Source organism: Oncorhynchus mykiss, chromosome 4 (genome assembly GCF_013265735.2).
Source record: "Oncorhynchus mykiss isolate Arlee chromosome 4, USDA_OmykA_1.1, whole genome shotgun sequence".
NCBI classification, from domain to species: Eukaryota; Metazoa; Chordata; class Actinopteri; order Salmoniformes; family Salmonidae; genus Oncorhynchus; species Oncorhynchus mykiss.
In genome coordinates, this window is record NC_048568.1 from 33,514,714 (window position 1) to 33,535,806 (window position 21,093).

Sequence of the window (21,093 nt, forward strand, 5' to 3'; positions counted from 1 at the left end):
GAACATTTGAACATATTGGCCATGTTCTGTTATAATCTCCACCCGGCACAGCCAGAAGAGGACTGGCCACCCCACATAGCCTGGTTCCTCTCTAGGTTTCTTCCTAGGTTTTGGCCTTTCTAGGGAGTTTTTCCTAGCCACCGTGCTTCTACACCTGCATTGCTTGCTGTTTGGGGTTTTAGGCTGGGTTTCTGTACAGCACTTTGAGATATCAGCTGATGTACGAAGGGCTATATAAATAAATTTGATTTGATTTGATTTGAGGTCCAAAAGGCTTCTTAACAGCTTCTACCCCCAAGCCATAAGACTCCTGAACAGCTAATCAAATGGCTACCCAGACCCCTCTTTTACGCTGCTTCTACTCTCTGTTTATTATCTATGCATAGTCACTTTACCTACATGTACAGTACATACTAACACAATTACCTCAACTAACTGGGCCCCAGCACATTGACTCTGTACCGGTTCCCCCTGTATATAGCCTCGCTTGTTATTTTAATGCTGCTATTTAATTAATTATCACTTTTATTTATTTTTAATTACTTGACACTTATTTTTATTTATTTTTCTGAACTTCTTAAAGCATGTTTGGTTAAGGGCTTGTAAGTAAGCATTTCACCATAAGATCTACACCTGTTGTATTCGGTGCATGTGACAAATAAAATGTGATTTGATAATGATACACATAGGAGAACGGTATTTTACTTACTTATTGTACATGTGTAAATGTGAATTCCAGCATTTTATCAATATTTTGGCTACATTTTGGTAACATTTTGGCAACAATTTGGCTACATGAGCAGCCTGATAACTAAAAGAAGATGACAGCGTTAAAAGAAAAGGAGACTCACTGGGAAGAGTGGTGACAGTGGTGAGGTTCTCGTCTCCACCCACACTGAGAAACACAAAGACAGAATATAGACTGGGTAGGGATGCCCACCATATAGATTAGTGTTCACCTCTCCCAGGTAACACACAGCACAGGAAGATGAACTGACATTGACACTCCACTCTGAACTATTGTTTTATTACAGGGGTGATAAGGACCCACCTCCATGATAAACCCCGGTACTGCGTCGTAACATCCAGTAAGTTGTTAACACTGGATCCCGATCCAACACCGTTGCCCGCCTGCCGACCAGTCAAAGAGAGTGTTATGGAGATAGCAATAGCATGAGTTTAATAATACAGATAGAAATCACATATGATAAGTGACAGCCCTACAACTGGGTAATGTAGATTAGCTCACAGTATGTAAAGTAACTCAATCATGTACTACAGATAAAAGGTAAACAAGGAGTAGGTGACTTACTGTCAGAGAGTCTCCCACTGCAGCTACGACTTTGATATCGCCAGGCCGAAGGGCGTGAACTGTGAATGCATAGAAGATGGATCAGGTGATGAGAATGGCGTAAGGCAAACTTTATCCAGATAGCCCTATCAGAAACCTGTTAACACCTACCTGTCCTTTCTCGGAAAGTTAAATGTTCCATAACTCAGTAAGATAATTTCAACAAATAACTCTAAAAGCTGTATACTGTATATTGAGAGGATTCATCTTACCTGAGGTGGGTGTGGAGTTGGAAGGGCTATGGTCCTGGCAGGGCATATGAGTGCCCATGATCTGATGACAAGACACGCAGAGGACATCCAGAGTCATTACCATGTATAATGTGTACACAGACACCACAATGTGCAGGGCCTTACAGTACATCAGCCGTGATCAACAGGCCTGACAACAATAACTCACAGGGTCGAAAAGAGGAGAGAGCTCATTGGTGTGATCTGAGGGAGAGTTCCGCTCTGTTCTCAAGAAAGGCCGGTCCTATTGGAGAGAGGGGGGGGAGAGAGAAAGAGTGAGACAGAGAGAGATAAAGAGAGACAGAGAGGAGGACAGATGAATGTATAGAGGGTGGAAGATGAGGATCAGTAGGGTTAAATCATATCATTGACTGGGTGGTTCGAACCCTGAATTCTGATTGACTGACAGCCATGGTATATCAAACGGGTATGACAAAACATGTATTTTTACTGCTCTAATTATGTTTGTAAACAGTTTATAATAGCAATAAGGCACCCCGGGGGTTTGTGGTATATGGACAATATACCACGGCTAAGGACTGTGTCCAGGCCCTCCGTGTCGCGCCTAAGAACAGCCCTTAGCCGTGGTATATTGGCCAAATACCACACCCCCTCGGCCTTATTGCTTAATCATACTATATTGTGTGTTGAGACGTTCATCTAGAGTAGTTTGCTGTAATGGGAATATTTAAGATGAATAAAGTTCATATTTAATTTAGTGATCAACACAATGTTTAGCATATTTGGAATTTCTGTAATACACATACTTGCCAGTGTTCTATTTGTAAAACTCAAGGCGCAGGTTGATGGTCACTAGACTTGTTATGGATTATTATCATATCTGATGATAGTGGTTGACGCCAGACTGGAGGTACAAGGACCAAGGACACACTGATTATTCAGTGTTGTATCGATGGCATTCTATGAACACTTTATGATTCTGTAGCAGCTGACAAAGTCACTGTCCGTCAGGCTGGTGTTTATAGAACATCTGATTTGGATACAAAAGGCCCGTCTCCAAGAGGCCAGTTAGACATTTTCTCTGCATGTGTCTCCCTGATTGACTTGACAAACGACTGATGTCCTTTTTGTTCTATTGGAAATTCATATTACACTCAGGTTTACACTCATATACTGTATGTACATTCTATTCTATTAATCCCACAAATGTACTGTACGTGACAGATTTCAGGACTGGGTTCAAATAGTATTTGTTTTCTTTCAAATACCTTAGCTGCAGTTCATTGAGCTTGTCTAGTCCAATGGAACCAACGCATCATCCCCAAGTGCAAACCCCGCTCATCTGGCAGTCCAGACAGGCCCAGTTAAACGCAGAAAGTATTTGAAAGAAAAACAACCCCGGGTCAGGTATGTGTTGGAGGCTTGCCGCGCTCTCTCACCTCACTGGGGCATGGCACCGAGATGATCATATCATTGTTCTCCATGTTCTGCTGGCCTATGGTGGGCTGCAGCTGAAAAACAGAATAAAAAAAAACAGAGTCAATTCTCCTTTGTTTGCCTCAACTAGGACTGAGAGCAGAGACAATGCCACAGTGTGTTAGCAGCATGGGGAGTATATGGTGTGACTCACCAAGTTGGCCCACATCTGTACGGCTAGTTTGTCTGTGTGTAATGCACCCGCTCTGGGGGCAGCGCTCTGTACATAGATTAACATTTGTGTTACACACACACGCACGCACGCACGCACGCACGCACACACACACACACACACACACACACACACACACACACACACACACACACACACACACACACACACACACACACACACACACACACACACACACACACACACACACACACACACCAATAACAATTCAGCTCTGCATCACACAGTGAGAGAGTCACATTAATGTATAAAAAATTGGGGGAAGCTTCAATGGCTTGTCACTCACAATAAAGGAGGCTGGGTCTGCTGTGATGAAGGGGACATCCTGCAGTAGGACGGTGAAGTCATCTTTGTTGCTGTACCACTGCTTCTCCACCAGGTGTCCGTCAAGGGACTCCTACTGACCACCATGAAATAGAGTTAGGTAAAAATGAACTATGTACAATACACCTATTTAACTGAAATGTTTGTCCACTAAATCCACAGCCAGGAGAGATTAGTGTACAACTTTATTTTTCACTTGTATAGTCCCCTGTGCTACAACCTCTTCTGTTCATATGTTGTTTATTCTATTTTGCAGTATGTCCTGTAAGGAGTTTTTATGATACCATTTTTTTGGTTGAAATCAGACAATAAAATGCAATCTAATCTTATCTTATCTTATTTATATGTGGACAAGAGTATAAACAGGACATAGGTCAGGGACCATCAACCAGATTCACCCGCGGGACAATTTTTTTATAAGAGGATGGTCGGTGGGCCAGAACATCGTTACAAATCATTTGTAGACTGCAATTTGATTGCAAGAACCACAAACAGATATAATATTTGACAAAAACATGATAATTTCAAACCTTGCTTACATTTGTATATGATCACGTGTCTCTCTATTATGCGTGGGAATACTTGGGAAAAGATTTCCAAAATTAAATTAACTGGTAGGTTTTTTTTGTCCAAACAATTTGGGGGGGGGGGGGATAAAACCACAGTGGGGCCAAATTCGACCCTGACATAGATGTTGGGGAGATAGGGGAGATCACATTGATGTAAGTTATTGATGTAAGACATTGATGATGTAAGACTGGTGATGTAAGACATTGATAATGTAAGACATAGACATTGATGATGTAAGACATGAATAATGTAAGACATTGATGATGTAAGACATGAATAATGTAAGACATTGATGATGTAAGACATTGATGATGTAAGACTGATGATGTAAAACATGTGTAAGACATTGACGATGTAAGACATTAATAATGTAAGACATTGACGATGTAAGACATTAATAATGTAAGACATTGATGATGTAAGACATGAATAATGTAAGACATTGATGATGTAAGACATTAATAATGTAAGACATTGATGATGTAAGACATTGATGATGTAAGACTGATGATGTAAAACATGTGTAAGACATTGACGATGTAAGACATTGATGATGTAAGACATTGATGATGTAAGACATGAATAATGTAAGACATTGATGATGTAAGACATGAATAATGTAAGACATTGATGATGTAAGACATGAATAATGTAAGACATTGATGATGTAAGACATGAATAATGTAAGACATTGATGATGTAAGACATGTGTAAGACATTGACGATGTAAGAAATTGATGATGTAAGACATGAATAATGTAAGACATTGATGATGTAAGACATGAATAATGTAAGACATTGATGATGTAAGACATGAATAATGTAAGACATTGATGATGTAAGACAGATGTAAGAAATTGATGGTGTACGACATTGATGATGTAAGACTGATGATGTAAAACATATGTAAGACATTGATGATGTAAGACATTGATGATGCAAGACATTGATGATGCAAGACATTGATGATGCAAGACATTGAACCTGCAGGACTTGAGTGAGCATGGCCCTCAGCAGTCTGAGCTCCCATTCATGTCTTTCCTCCATACATTGACACATCCTGGCAATAGACATATAAGCAATCAAACCAAACATCTACCAGCTAGTCACTATAGATTCACAGAATCGTTTAAAAATCCAGGAAATCTCATCTAATTATATTTGTTATGTACACAGTTCACAGCAGGTATAAAAAGTGCAGTGAAATGCTTGTGTGCTAGCACCCTCAACATAACAGTACAATAATCAATATAATTATTGCACTGCAATCAGTCAAATAAAATAAAAAGAATAAACTCAGGGAAAGAGTGCACTGACTGATTAAGAAGATATGCTATTGGTGGAGAGAATCACCTGTTCTGATGAACATATTCTCCATCCCACACTGCAACATTGACAATGGTCTGCTTCAACTGCAAATACATTGTGAACAATCTTAGTGATCACCTAAATTCATGTGCTGTAGCATCGCTAAGAGTGTCACACAAGTGTCCAAAACGCACCTGTGACTGCAGCACCTGCAGAGCAAGATCCACCTCCTGGACAGCAGCTGTGACAGTCTCGCTGAACTGCATAGACACAAACACACAACACTCACTCAAAGGAATGCAGCTAATAACACTGGAGTGTCATGAAATGCAGACTTTCACTTAAATCCAGACGTGTATGAGCGTTTGGCTAATGACCTGGTCATGACATAAACAGAGCTCATCCACCTGGACGAATAGCATCACCAGCTTCCAGTCTGTGTCTAGATCAATGGCCTATTAGAGAGAAGTACAAGACACAGTCAGAGATGAAAACCAGTACAGGGAGGCTGTTAGGACAATGTGTTGGGTTATGTAGAAGGAGAGATACTAGAATACCTGGTTCCTCCTGAGGGTGAGGGACAGTTCCTTTGCCTGCTCTACAAGAGCTCTGCAAATGAATGAAACATGTCTGAAATACATTTTTTTCTTTCTTTCTTTCATGCTCCCACAGGGAGCTGAGTGTAGCTGTGGTTTACCTGTGCTGTGAGGATTCAGAATACAGATTTGTCTGACCAGGAAGACTCCTGGTCATTTCAGGGTTAAACATGGTCAGCAGCTCTGAAGTGACAGAGAGAGGGGAGGAAGTTGCTTGATTATTAGTGAAATCAACATTGTCATATGCACATTACATAGCACTTTAGTATGGGGTGAAAAAAGCACTATTAGAAATGGCTAACAGGTTTTTACTATCCACTAACTCTGACACACAGGTAGAGTTAGTTGGTTCCTTATACAATAAAATAAATGGATACACATGTCATCTGTTTGATCGCATTCATCTTTATTAATGTCCTTTTTCTATTGTGTGAGAGGTACAATAGTCTTTATCTCTTCCGTGTGAAATGCTTTCTGTGGAAATTGTTGGCAGCAAAGTTGCAATTTGGTGATTCTATCTTGGCTTATTGTTAGTGGTATCAGGGTTGGTCCTGATATCAGACCAATAACGATATCACACAGTAGTGGGAGGTTAACTTATATTAACCTCTTCTAAAACCAATTACTCTCAATGATACTAATTGATACTGCAGTAATCTACAATAACCTATTAGACAAGGAAGAGTGTTCAATAGTTACAGTAAGTTATATAAGAGCAGGCCTGACACTCCCATTATTACAAGTAGGTAACTGAATTGATTTAATTTCCCTCCAAATGTACCCTCTTTTCAATGCATTTATCATTTTCAAGCACAATCATATCTTCAAAAAGGGTTAAAAAGCCTAAATTATGTCTGGTCATAGATTATCTGGATGAAATTAAATAAACGTTCTACTTACAGTTGAAGTAGGAAGTTTACATACACTTAGGTTGGAGTCATTAAAACTTGTTTTTCAACCACTCCACAAATTTCTTGTTAACAAACTATAGTTTTTGGCAAGTCGGTTAGGACATCTACTTTGTGCATGACACAAGTAATTTTTCCAACAATTGTTTACAGATTATTTCACTTATAATTCACTGTATCACAATTCCAGTGGGTCAGAAGTTTACATACACTAAATTGACTGTGCCTTTGTAGCGGTATTTATTAGAGAGGGGTAAAGAAAGATTTTGTTCGGGCGCCAGGCAGGTATTAACCATGCCAAAAGGAAAATAGTAGAATAGAGAGTACCACTACCAGACCCACACACATCAGCAGAAGAGACTGCCTAGAGTGTAAACAGCTTGGAAAATTCCAGAAAATGATGTCATGGCTTTAGAAGCATCTGATAGGCTAATTGACATAATTTGAGTCCATTTGAGGTGTACCTGTGGATATATTTCAAGGCCTGCCTTCAAACTCAGTGCCTCTTTGCTTGACATCATGGGAAAATCAAAGAAAACCTTCCAAGTTGTAGACCTCCACAAGTCTGGTTCATCCTTGGGAGCATCCTTGGAGCAATTTTCAAATGCCTGAAGGTGCACGTTCATCTGTACAAACAATAGTACGCAAGTATAAACACCATGGGACCACGCAGCCGTCATACTGTTCAGGAAGGAAACTCAGTCTGTCTCCTAGAGATGAACGTACTCTGGTGCAAAAAGTGCAAATCAATCCCAGAACAACAGCAAAGGACCTTGTGAAGATGCTGGAGGAAACAAAAGCATCTATATCCACAGTAAAACGAGTCCTATATCGACATCATCTGAAAGGCCGTTCACCAAGGAAGAAGCCACTGCTTCAAAACCGCCATAAAAAAAGCCAGGCTACGGTTTGCAACTGCACATGGGGACAAAGATCATACTTTTTGGAGAAATGTCCTCTGGTCTGATGAAACAAAAATAAAACTGTTTGGCCATGATGACCATCGTTATGTTTGGAGGAAAAAGGGGGATGCTTGCAAGCCGTGAAGCAAGCGGGTGGCAGCATCATGTTGTGGGTGTGCTTTGCTGTAGGAGGGACTGGTGCGCTTCACAAAATAGATGGCATCATGAGGGTGGAAAATTATGTGGATATATTGAAGCAACATCTCAAGACATCAGTCAGGAAGTTAAAGCTTGGTCGCAAATGGGTCTTCCAAATGGACAATGACCCCAAGCATACTTCCAAAGTTGTGGAAAAATGGCTTAAGGACAACAAAGTCAAGGTATTGGAGTGGCCATCACAAAGCCCTGACCTCAATCCTATTGAAAATTTGTGGGCAGAACTAAAAAAGCGTGTGTGAAGAAGGAGGCCTACAAACCAGACTCAGTTACACCAGCTCTGTCAGGAGGAATGGGCCAAAATTCACCCAACTTGTTGTGGGAAGCTTGTGGAAGGCTACTCGAAATGTTTGACCCAAGTTAAACATTTTAAGGCAATGCTACCAAATACTAATTGAGTGTATGTAAACTTCTGACCCACTGGGAATGTGATGAAAGAAAGAAAATATGAAATAAATCATTCTCTCTACTATTCTCTCTACTTCCGCGACGCATATAAGGCCCTCCCCCGGCCTCCTTTCGGAAAAGCTGACCACAACTCCATTTTGTTGCTTCCAGCCAACAGACAAAAACTAAAACAAGAAGCTCACACGCTCAGGTCTGTTCAACGCTGGTCCGAACAATCTGATTCCACGCTTCAAGACTGCTTCGATCACGTGGATTAGGATATGTTCCGCATTGTGTCCAACAACAACATTGACGAATACGCTGATTCGGTGAGCGAGTTCATTAGAAAGTGCATCGGCGATGTCGTACCCACAGCAATGATTAAAACATTCCCAAACCAGAAACCGTGGATTGATGGCAGCATTCTCGCGAAACTGAAAGTGCAAACCACTGCTTTTAACCAGGGCAAGGTGACCGGAAACATGACCTAATATAAACAGTGTAGCTATTCCCTCCTCAAGGCAATCAAACAAGCTAAGCGTCAGTATAGAGACAAAGTAGAGTTGCAATTCAACGACTCAGACACAAGAGGTATGTGGCAGGGTCTACAGTCAATCACGGAATACAAAAAGAAAACTAGCCCGTCGCGGACCAGGATGTCTTGCTCCCAGAAAGACTAAATAACTTCTTTGCTCGCTTTGAGGACAATACAGTGCCACTGACACGGCCCGCTACCAAAACCTGCGGACTATCCTTCACTGCAGCCGACGTGAGTAAAACATTTAAACGTGTTAACCCTCGCAAGGCTGCAGGCCCAGACGGCATCCCCAGCCGCGTCCTCAGAGCATGCGCAGACCAGCTGGCTGGTGTGTTTACAGACATATTCAATCAATCCTTATCCCAGTCTGCTGTTCCCACATGCTTCAAGAGGACCACCACTGTTCCTCATCCCAAGAAAGCTAAGGTAACTGAGCTAAACGACTACCGCCCCATAGCACTCACTTCCGTAATCATGAAGTGCTTTGAGAGACTAGTCAAGGACCATATCACCTCCACCCTACCTGACACCCTAGACCCACTCCAATTTGCTTACCGCCCCAATAGGTCCACAGACGACGCAATCGCAACCACACTGCACACTGCCCTAACCCATCTGGACAAGAGGAAATCCTATGTGAGAATGCTGTTCATCGACTACAGCTCAGCATTTAACACCATAGTACCCTCCAAACTCGTCATCAAGCTCGAGACCCTGGATCTCGACCCCGCCCTGTGCAACTGGGTCCTGGACTTCCTGACGGGCCGACCCCAGGTGGTGAGGGTAGGAAACAACATCTCCACCCCACTGATCCTCAACACTGGGGCCCCACAAGGGTGCGTTCTGAGCCCTCTGCTGTACTCCCTGTTCACCCACGACTGCGTGGCCATACACGCCTCTAACTCAATCATCAAGTTTGCGGACGACACTACAGTGGTAGGCTTGATTACCAACAACGACGAGACGGCCTACAGGGAGGAGGTGAGGGCCCTCGGAGTGTGGTGTCAGGAAAATAACCTCACACTCAACGTCAACAAAACAAAGGAGATGATTGTGGACTTCAGGAAACAGCAGAGGGAGCACCCCCCTATCCACATCGACGGGACAGTAGTGGAGAGGGTAGTAAGTTTTAAGTTCCTCGGCGTACACATCACAGACAAACTGAATTGGTCCACCCACACAGACAGTGTGGTGAAGAAGGCACAACAGCGGCTTGTCACCAAAAACACTCACAAACTTCTACAGATGCACAATCAAGAGCATCCTGTCGGCTGTATCACCGCCTGGTACGGCAACTGCTCCACCCACAACCGTAAGGCTCTCCAGAGGGTAGTGAGGTCTGCACAACGCATCACCGGGGGCAAACTACCTGCCCTCCAGGACACCTACACCACTCGATGTCACAGGAAGGCCATACAGATCATCAAGGACAACAACCACCCAAGCCACTGCCTGTTCACCCCGCTATCATCCAGAAGGCGAGGTCAGTACAGGTGCATCAAAGCAGGGACCGAGAGACTGAAAAACAGCTTCTATCTCAAGGCCATCAGACTGTTAAACAGCCACCACTAACATTGAGTGGCTGCTGCCAACATACTGACTCAACTTCAGCTCACTTTAATAATGGAAATTGATGGAAATTGATGTCAAAAATTTATCACTAGCCACTTTAAACAATGCCACTTAATATAATGTTTACATACCCTACATTACTCATCTCATATGTATATGTATATACTGTACTCTATATCATCTACTGCATCTTGCCATCTTTATGTAATACATGTATCACTAGCCACTTTAAACTATGCCACTTTTATGTTTACATACCCTACATTACTCATCTCATATGTATATACTGTACTCGATACCATCTACTGCATCTTGCCTATGCCGCTCTGTACCATCACTCATTCATATATCCTTATGTACATATTCTTTATCCCCTTACACTTGTGTCTATAAGGTAGTAGTTTTGGAATTGTTAGCTAGATTACTTGTTGGTTATTACTGCATTGTCCGAACCAGAAGCACAAGCATTTCGCTACACTTGCATTAACATCTGCTAACCATGTGTATGTGACAAATAAAATTTGATTTGATTTGATTATTCTGACATTTTACATTCTTAAAATAAAATGGTGATCCTAACTGACCTTAGACAGGGAATTTTTACTAGGATTAAATGTCAGGTATTGTGAAAAACTGAGTTTATATGTATTTGGCTAAAGGTGTATGTAAACTTCTGACTTCAGCTGATGAGGGTCAGATTGCAAAGGGAGGAAATTTGGCATGGGATGGAGGAGGATCTGTCAGCAGACCAACATGTCTTATCAACTAATCATATCTCTTATCAAACAATCTTATCAACCAATCAAAGTGTGTTTTATTGAGATTTTATTTGACTGAGACTGTAATTTTAGTGCTTAAGGTCACAGGAAATTGACAACGTGGTAGGATGCTTTAGAATTTGTCAGCTATTTTTGTGTGTGTACTTGTGTGCGTGTCCATACACGCCTCTAACTCAATCATCAAGTTTGCGGACGACACTACAGTGGTAGGCTTGATTACCAACAACGACGAGACGGCCTACAGGGAGGAGGTGAGGGCCCTCGGAGTGTGGTGTCAGGAAAATAACCTCACACTCAACGTCAACAAAACAAAGGAGATGATTGTGGACTTCAGGAAACAGCAGAGGGAGCACCCCCCTATCCACATCGACGGGACAGTAGTGGAGAGGGTAGTAAGTTTTAAGTTCCTCGGCGTACACATCACAGACAAACTGAATTGGTCCACCCACACAGACAGTGTGGTGAAGAAGGCACAACAGCGGCTTGTCACCAAAAACACTCACAAACTTCTACAGATGCACAATCAAGAGCATCCTGTCGGCTGTATCACCGCCTGGTACGGCAACTGCTCCACCCACAACCGTAAGGCTCTCCAGAGGGTAGTGAGGTCTGCACAACGCATCACCGGGGGCAAACTACCTGCCCTCCAGGACACCTACACCACTCGATGTCACAGGAAGGCCATACAGATCATCAAGGACAACAACCACCCAAGCCACTGCCTGTTCACCCCGCTATCATCCAGAAGGCGAGGTCAGTACAGGTGCATCAAAGCAGGGACCGAGAGACTGAAAAACAGCTTCTATCTCAAGGCCATCAGACTGTTAAACAGCCACCACTAACATTGAGTGGCTGCTGCCAACATACTGACTCAACTTCAGCTCACTTTAATAATGGAAATTGATGGAAATTGATGTCAAAAATTTATCACTAGCCACTTTAAACAATGCCACTTAATATAATGTTTACATACCCTACATTACTCATCTCATATGTATATGTATATACTGTACTCTATATCATCTACTGCATCTTGCCATCTTTATGTAATACATGTATCACTAGCCACTTTAAACTATGCCACTTTTATGTTTACATACCCTACATTACTCATCTCATATGTATATACTGTACTCGATACCATCTACTGCATCTTGCCTATGCCGCTCTGTACCATCACTCATTCATATATCCTTATGTACATATTCTTTATCCCCTTACACTTGTGTCTATAAGGTAGTAGTTTTGGAATTGTTAGCTAGATTACTTGTTGGTTATTACTGCATTGTCCGAACCAGAAGCACAAGCATTTCGCTACACTTGCATTAACATCTGCTAACCATGTGTATGTGACAAATAAAATTTGATTTGATTTGATTATTCTGACATTTTACATTCTTAAAATAAAATGGTGATCCTAACTGACCTTAGACAGGGAATTTTTACTAGGATTAAATGTCAGGTATTGTGAAAAACTGAGTTTATATGTATTTGGCTAAAGGTGTATGTAAACTTCTGACTTCAGCTGATGAGGGTCAGATTGCAAAGGGAGGAAATTTGGCATGGGATGGAGGAGGATCTGTCAGCAGACCAACATGTCTTATCAACTAATCATATCTCTTATCAAACAATCTTATCAACCAATCAAAGTGTGTTTTATTGAGATTTTATTTGACTGAGACTGTAATTTTAGTGCTTAAGGTCACAGGAAATTGACAACGTGGTAGGATGCTTTAGAATTTGTCAGCTATTTTTGTGTGTGTACTTGTGTGCGTGTCTGTGTCTGTCTGCCTGTCTGTCTGTGTTAATAGCCTGCGTTTGTTGTCTTCTGGTTCAGATAACTGATTTGATACATCAAGGATCCCCTCAAACCCCCCAAGCAGGCTTACCATGAAGTCTCAATAACACTCTGGACAGCTCACTGCTTCAGGGAGAAAGAAAAACAGAAGTCTGGAAAACCTTTCTGTGTTCACATTGAATCATCCCTAGTGACACCTGGTTTTAGTTTTTATTTAACCTTTATTTAACTAGGCAAGACAGTTAAGAACAAATTCTTATTTACAATGACAGCCTACCCCGGCCAAACCCGGACGACACTGGGCCAGTTGTACGCCGCGCTAAGGGACTCCAAATCACAGCCGGATGTGATATAACCTGGATTCGAACCAGGGACTGTAGTGACGCTTCTTGCACTGAGATGCAGTGCCTTAGACCGCTGCACAACTTGGGGGCCCTGGTAGTGTCCCCTTATCTATCAAGGTTAAAGAAATGTATGTGTTGCTTACCTTTGTGTGTGGGGCAGTCCAATGGCCGAGATCACAGCCACATCTGAGGGTCTGACACTGTGAGCTGGAGAGAATGGAGTGAAATTAGGAGACCGCTAAAGACCGCATTGGTTGATCGTTCAGAACAGCCAACTCAACTCAAAAAGGACTAAAGAGACTGAAGATAGATCTCGTATTCTAGGTGTCCAGATATAGAGCTGAATGAACCCAGACAGATCATGCCGGCTACAAGACCAGACCATATGGCTCTTAGATCTGTTAAGATGTACTTTACATCCTCAGCAGTCAAGCCAATGTATATCACTAATGACTGATTGTTAGTGAACACTCACCTGAGGACGGAAGGGTCTCGGAGAGAGAGGTGTGGGTGCAAGGCATTGCAGAGGCTGGGAATAACAGAGGAGATTTTACAGGTCACATACTATTGAGAAGGGTTCAACAATTATGAAAACTTGGGGGACCAAATAAAGTCACCTGTGGGAGCGAATTTGGCCCGAGGGCGACTTTATTTGGTCTCCCAAGTTTTATGAGCAAAATGTTTTAATAATTTTTGTTGTTGGACATAAAAGACTGGAAAATCACCATAAAATCTGCTCAAAGTGATTAAAATAAGTATTCCCACACTTAAATAGAAAGACGTGATCGTATCCCAATGTCATCAAAGTTTGAAATTATTCTGTTTTTTTCCAATACTATATCCGTTTTTGGATTCTAGCGGTCAATTTGCAGTGTACAAATTATTTATAACTATGTTTTTTCCCCTCTACCATCCGCTCAAGGAAAAATCGGCACACGGCTGAATGTAATTGGGGACCCCTGCTTTAGAGATGAATAAAGTATCTATTTCTTCTCTCTCTATGTTATAAATACTGACACAATGCATTCACGAATATGAGTTTAACACTGTAGTTTTTCAAAAATTTGCCCGATGAGTGTTATCTTCTTAGAAAAGAGAAACAGTTTTTAACAGAACACATTCAACAGGAATCCTCCCCTATGATGTTGTCATTCAGTAGAAACAAGAGAGTTCATTGCCCCCTATGATGTTGCCATACAGTAGAAACAAGAGAGTTCATTGCCCCCTATGATGTTGCCATACAGTAGAAACAAGAGAGTTCATTGCCCCCTATGATGTTGCCATACAGAAGAATCAATGTGAACCTACGTAGTCAGAATTACCCCTTAAAAACATTGAAGGGCCTAGTCAGAACTAGTGAGCACATTTCTGAGGTGAGGCAAAAACAACATTCTTCTTGCACAGCCAGAATCCAAACATGAAGTATACAATTCTTGTCTCACCCCTGAAAGCCTGGTTTTAATTGACAAGGTCCCTAAGATGTTACTTTATGACAATAATCACTGCAAGAATACAACTTGACTCTACTTGCAAATGTTCTTCAATATCATTCCTGCAAACCTAAGACAAAAATACACTGATATTCTTCACTTTACCCAGTTACTTTTATATATAAAATGTTCAGATCATTTGAATAGGCTATAGAAGTGTATAGAAACCTGTTGCCGTGGGGAACCCCAGCAAAGCTATAACCAGTAATGGAAGCATCCTTTGTCTGCCAAAGTTTGTCCTCATATAGCCAGCCACCAGTTGTCTTCTGTCTGTCTGTCTTTCTGTTTGACTGTCTGTCTGTTTGTCTAACAGCTCCGTTGTCTTGGCGTATTGTCCATTACCGTCTTGCTTCCCTCTACCTTGATGTTTGATGTGATTTACAGATATACCTGTCCATGGTAAAGCACACACATCATGTATATGCATAGTGGGAGGGGTTGGGCTCACATTCAAGGGAATGGATGGAAGAAAATGAAAGCACGGACGAGAGAGAGAGAGAGAGAGAGAGAGAGAGAGAGAGAGAGAGAGAGAGAGAGAGAGGGAGAGAAAAGATGGGGGTTGCTTTTATGTTTCAAATGTAATCGCTGCACAACGTTTCATAAAACTGACTGAAAATCATTGTTAACAACATATCATGCCATGTGACGAGCAAATATTGGGGGTTAGGCTAAATATATAAGTGGGGTGAGTAACTTATTGGTATTGTGACAAAGTGTGTTTTGTGACATAATGTATCACCTAGAAAAGTTGAGCTGGCACAGCACCAGCAGAGGGATGGAATTTGTAAGAGTTGAAGCTCAATTCAAATAATTCTGCATTTCGATATTTATACACTAGCTCTTTTCCCTATGGTCAAATAAAATCACATGCTTGGAATACATACTGGTAAACAACTACAACAGTAACTACTACCAGTTAGACTCCCCTCACAGGTATGCTTCCAGTTCTCACAAAAATAAATATGTGTACTCGGGCAGTAGTTAGAAAACAAAGACAATACGTAACTGTTGGTGTGCCCCACTTTTACATGAACAATTTCCAATGTCGTATTATTATTTTTTACTTCAGAGCATCCTATTTGTATTTATCCATCTATTCTACACCTTTAACTGCTTTGACAATGGTTTTATACAATAGATGCAAATCACAATCACAATCTTGTATTATGCAATCTCTTCAGGAAAAGCTTCCTTGGTAAAAGATTTCTAGTGATTGCTAGTGATATAACTAACAGAGATATGTGAAATACGTGATATCCCTGACTTCCTGCTACAAGGACAGGGAGCTTAACCTATAATGACTACCTGTTACAAAACATACTGTATTTCAAACTGTATGAAAATAAATCTGTAAATAAGAATTTGTATTAATTATGAGTGCAGGCGTTGAATGGCTGGCTGATGAAATAGCTACACCACATGACCAAAAGTATGTGGACACCTGCTCATCGAACATCTCATTCCAAAATAATGGGCATTAATATGGAGTTGGTCCCCCCTTTGCTGCTATAACAGCCTCCACTCTTCTGGGATGGCTTTCCACTAGATGTAGGAACATTGCTGCGGGGACTTGCTTCCATTCAGCCACAAGAACATTAGTGAGGTCAGGCACTGATGTTGGGCGATTAGGCCTGGCTTGCAGTCGGCATTCCAATTCATCCCAAAGGTGTTCGTTGTGGTTCAGGTCAGAGCTCTGTGCAGGCCAGTCAAGTTCTTCCACCACGAACTCGACAAACCCTTTCTGTATGGATCTCACTTTGTGCATGGGGGAATTGTCATGCTGAAACAGGAAAGGGCCTTCCCCAAACTGTTGCCACAAAGTTGGAAGCACAGAATCCTCTAGAATGTCATTGCATGCTGTAGCGTTAAGATTTCCATTCACTGGAACTAATGTGCCTAGCCCGAACCATGAAAAACAGCCCCAGACCATTATTCCACCTCCACCAAACATTACAGTTGGCACTATGCATTCGAGCAGGTAGCGACAAACCCGGATTCATCCATTCACTCCAGAAAACAGGCTTCCACTCCACTTCCACTTTTTATGGAGATTGTATGGCTGGAATAGCCGGATTCACTAATTTGAAGGGGTGTCCACATACTTTTGTATATATAGTGTATCGTGCAAGAGCAATGTAAAGAGCATGGTTTCATGGTTTCATCATAAATGGGTAATACGAATGGGCAACCATTTGATGGTGATATGAATATGCGCACATTTAATTTCTTTATAGATTGTCCTAAGGGCACATCTCTTGGCCAGCCATATGTGCTTCATAACAGTGACAGTGTGTTGTTAAATTGCTTGATAATTTATCTTCATGATCAGTCTCTATTGATTACAGAGGTGATGGACTGCCAGAAGGAAAGGTGAGGGAGATATGTTATACTTGATTACAATATGTTTATAACCTGTTATCCGTTTCTTCTATCAAAAATGATTAACAGATTACTGAACTGAAATGTATGAAATTGCTTGACTGGACTGTACAATCATGCACCACAACAACAAGATCCAGTCCATTATTTTTCTTGATTCACCGTACTGTAAATGTAATGTAGATCTGAAATCTACATCAACAAGTAAATGGTTCCAATCATTTTTCTAACATTAATTTCCCTATAGGGGATTTTAGAAACACTTAAAATAAGGGCTGTTTCGCATAGGCTTACCCTAGTGTGACGTTTTGATAACCATGTAAATCTCTCTAGGGCAAGGTGACTTTAATCAATATATTTTACTATATTTACCCCCCCCCCCGCCCAGTAATTAAATAATTATTAGCTGCTAATGTGGCTATCATAAATTACTACAAATGCCATGATGATCTGGACGAGACTGCTGAATCGAGGCAAAGGTAAGAATCTCTGGATTAACTATCTAATGTTAGCTAAATTTAGTAATAAATAAATTGGCATAATTTCTTGTGCAAGTTTTAAATTTACACAATACCTATTAGCAAACGTGTCAGCTAGAGATGACTTGCAGGAGCTTGTAGGGATTTGTAGTCTTGTATGGTGTATACTTTGATGCTAATAAGCATTTTCGAATCAGAGAGTCAATGGAGCCGAATATATTGATTAAAGTCACCTTGTCTGAGAGAGATTTACAAGGTTATCAAAACGTCACACTAGAGTAAGCCTACATGGAACCCAGCCCCTATTTTAAGTGTTTCTGAAATTCTCTATGGGAAAAATGATTGGTGGAAAAACGATTGGAACCATTTCCCTGTTGATCGCTAGGATTTCTGGGTATTATGACACCTCCACTGGGGGGCTCTATTGACAGACATAAGATGGCCAGGACATGTGAACACCTGGATGTGTCTTTCTGTGCCTTATTGTTCTGTGGCAGTAATAATACTATCAATCTGAGACATGATTGCTGCAGTGGCCTGGACTCAAGTGCCCCAATTCACATAAAACCTTACCATATAGAATGCTGATTTCAGATCAGTTTGAACTATATCAGCACTCCTAATCTGAGACACTTGACACAATGATCACTATCTCACTTCAATCCTGATAACTGCAGAGTACTTACACAATACTTTATCTATCTCCCAAGGACACACAATTCTCATGACACTGTCCTCTCAAGCTATCATCTTCAATAGGAGCCCAGCTTATCTTTGGCTTTACAGTTTGTGCAGCTCAAGATGCCAGTAGACTCTCGATGTAATCTCATGCCCAACAATTTCCTATACTTGGGTTAACAAAGGTCAAGATTGACGAGTTGATCCAACAGACCTTCATCGGGCGGAAGTGTATGGGAGTGAGATTAATCATTTTTTGATCTTCTCTGTGATCTTACTGTTGTGTTCTTGTCATGGTGTGTACTGTATGTCCAATCATTTTTTAATTTAACTAGGTAAGTCAGTTAAGAAGAAATTCTTGTTTACAATGACAACCTACCCCGGCCAAACCCAGATGACGCTGGGATAATTGTGCACCGCCCTATGGGACTCCCAATCACAGACGGATGTGATACAGCCCGGATTCTAACCAGGGACTGTGACACCTCTTGCACTGAGACGTAGTGCCTTAGACCGCTGCGCCACTCAGGAGCACAAATTGCCCTGCGTTGTTTGAGCACAGAAAGTATTTTGATGCAAACTTTGCTACCTGACCGTCAGTAGGCTATGTTGCTAGTCTACCTGGGTTCTGATCCAGGAGTTTCTCATACTGCTGTTTAATTATTTGTTACTTTGATCTATTTTTTACTTAACACTTGTTTTTTTCTCAACTTCTTAAAGCATTGTTGGTAAGGGCTTGTAAAGTAAGCCTTTCACTGTAAGGTCTACTACACCTGTTGCATGTGACAAATAAAGTTTGATTTGACTAGCTGATATCCTACACATCACAATGTACAATGAAGCCTGACCTTAGCTTCATCATTTCATCTCCTTTCAAAACATTTAAAAAATATATTTTTGAAAAGCAAAAGTGTAGTTTTATCAGCTTCCTTTAATGTCTATGGTTTTACTGGGAGTGTAATTTCAAAGACAGTGGTTCCACAGATTGGTCCTCACCCAGTTTAGTTTCGGCAGCACCCTTTGGATCTCTCTGACAGCTCCCCTACCCAGTAGGGGGCGGGGTCACATGTACCGGATGTTGATACAGTCTGTGGAACAGCTGTGAAAGAACAACAAAGGTTACGCCACATCGACAGGGTCGACGACAAAAACAAGGGGGAAATACAACGAAGCAGGTTTTAACATTCGTGTAGACACAGAACTCCGAAAATCACAGATTCACGGTGAGAAAAAGTTGGGTATGCGATGTGTCTTCGAGATCAACATACATGATGGCTTTGTATTATAAGGTTAGCTATCACACATTATAGACATAATAGATTAATACTATGCACTTGCACAGGAGTTGAACAGGCTTCCTGTTTAGATTAAGCCACTGCAGAGTCGGGGCGAGACATGCCTCGGGAAAAGTACCACAGTCCAGGGGTGAGAAATGCGTTGTACTTCGAATTGTCCCATTATACCAACTGTTACACCAAGGACGGCTAGTTTTTAAATGACAGAAATACACTTTCTTTAGAAAATGTGGTATGTTTCCTAGCTTATCTTAAACCATTTATAGTTGAGAAATAAATTAGTGGCAGTGACTGCAGAATTCATGGTCAGAGGTGGGTAGTAACTCGTTACAAGTAATGTACTTAGATACATTTGAGGTACTAGTACTTTTATTTTACTCATGTCATTTCTGAAGGAAGTAACTTAACTCGTTACATTTTACCAAAAAATGTCAGTTCAATATATTTATATTATATCATTGTTGTCAGATGGAAATCACATTGAATGATGAGGTTCTTATTTTATTAATCGATACAATTGGTTCCCCTATGTGTCTGTATGAACATGTCACAACCCCTTGACCAATGAAATGTATTTAAAATAGAACGTCACCTCAAGTCCGTTGGCTCTCGTTGTCGTCAAACCCCCTTTAATTACCGTCTGCCTTTCTAATATTATGTATTTCTGGAGTAAAATAAGTATTTCTCGGATGTACTTTTGCTGTTGAAATTGTGTTTTGATGTGAGTGCAAATGAAATGGCTAGGAAGCTAACTAGCTAGTAAGCACATGTTATATCATGAAAAATCTCAGGAAGCTTTTTGTGCCATATTTGTTTATTTTATTTACAGCGTGTAGCGACAGAACCGAGAGGGGAAGAATGAAGTGGAAAGGAACGGTTCGGAAAATAATTACAATGGAGCGTAAATGAGTTTCTTTTTCCTAACGTAGTTAAGCCAAAACCACACCCATTATCCGATGGGAGCGTCCGACTACGCTCGCATTGACTAGCTAGCGTTGTTTCACTCACAGGCGATCAGTGCAGTGGCGTTCCAATTTAAGGATGGAAAGTGTAATTTAACAATTAGCTGCCTATTATTATCATGTTTGCCCATGTTTTTATATTCAGAGTTTCAATGAGTTGTAAAATGTCTCAACTCTGAATTCCCGCAATTGAAGGTCAGCTAAATTTACCTAGACTACTTAATCTTAAGGATCCGACTGAAATTTCGCGCTACTCACTTCCGGACTTGGAGAGCGTGCGTCTTTCTTTTTCCCCAACACAGTTAAGCCAAAACCACGCCCCGTTATTCAGATAGGCTATCTACAACGCTATGAGCG

The 21,093-nt window shown here is 41.2% G+C and overlaps 1 protein-coding gene across 2 annotated transcripts in view; it reads right to left on the bottom strand.

Moving 5' to 3' along the window:
• The window catches only part of LOC110522516 (phospholipase B1, membrane-associated), a 37,786-nt gene extending 22,398 nt beyond the window's left edge, over nucleotides 1–15,388 (bottom strand). The window contains exons 1-18 of one of the 2 annotated variants that reach the window (XM_021600962.2): nucleotides 15,112–15,388; nucleotides 13,929–13,982; nucleotides 13,597–13,660; nucleotides 13,201–13,232; nucleotides 6,111–6,192; nucleotides 5,971–6,022; nucleotides 5,791–5,868; nucleotides 5,608–5,673; nucleotides 5,459–5,517; nucleotides 5,090–5,165; nucleotides 3,498–3,608; nucleotides 3,173–3,238; nucleotides 2,982–3,053; nucleotides 1,751–1,825; nucleotides 1,564–1,624; nucleotides 1,313–1,371; nucleotides 1,052–1,131; nucleotides 852–895 (exon numbers count right to left, since the gene is read on the bottom strand). In XM_021600962.2, coding sequence (XP_021456637.2) covers nucleotides 852–895; nucleotides 1,052–1,131; nucleotides 1,313–1,371; nucleotides 1,564–1,624; nucleotides 1,751–1,825; nucleotides 2,982–3,053; nucleotides 3,173–3,238; nucleotides 3,498–3,608; nucleotides 5,090–5,165; nucleotides 5,459–5,517; nucleotides 5,608–5,673; nucleotides 5,791–5,868; nucleotides 5,971–6,022; nucleotides 6,111–6,192; nucleotides 13,201–13,232; nucleotides 13,597–13,660; nucleotides 13,929–13,982; nucleotides 15,112–15,370 — 1,390 coding nt within the window. In that variant the 5' untranslated portion in view covers nucleotides 15,371–15,388. Of the gene's footprint in view, nucleotides 1–851; nucleotides 896–1,051; nucleotides 1,132–1,312; nucleotides 1,372–1,563; nucleotides 1,625–1,750; nucleotides 1,826–2,981; nucleotides 3,054–3,172; nucleotides 3,239–3,497; nucleotides 3,609–5,089; nucleotides 5,166–5,458; nucleotides 5,518–5,607; nucleotides 5,674–5,790; nucleotides 5,869–5,970; nucleotides 6,023–6,110; nucleotides 6,193–13,200; nucleotides 13,236–13,596; nucleotides 13,661–13,928; nucleotides 13,983–15,111 lie in introns of both variants that reach the window. The other variant, XM_021600961.2, reaches the window with a different exon arrangement.
• Nucleotides 15,389–21,093: the final 5,705 nt, after the last annotated feature.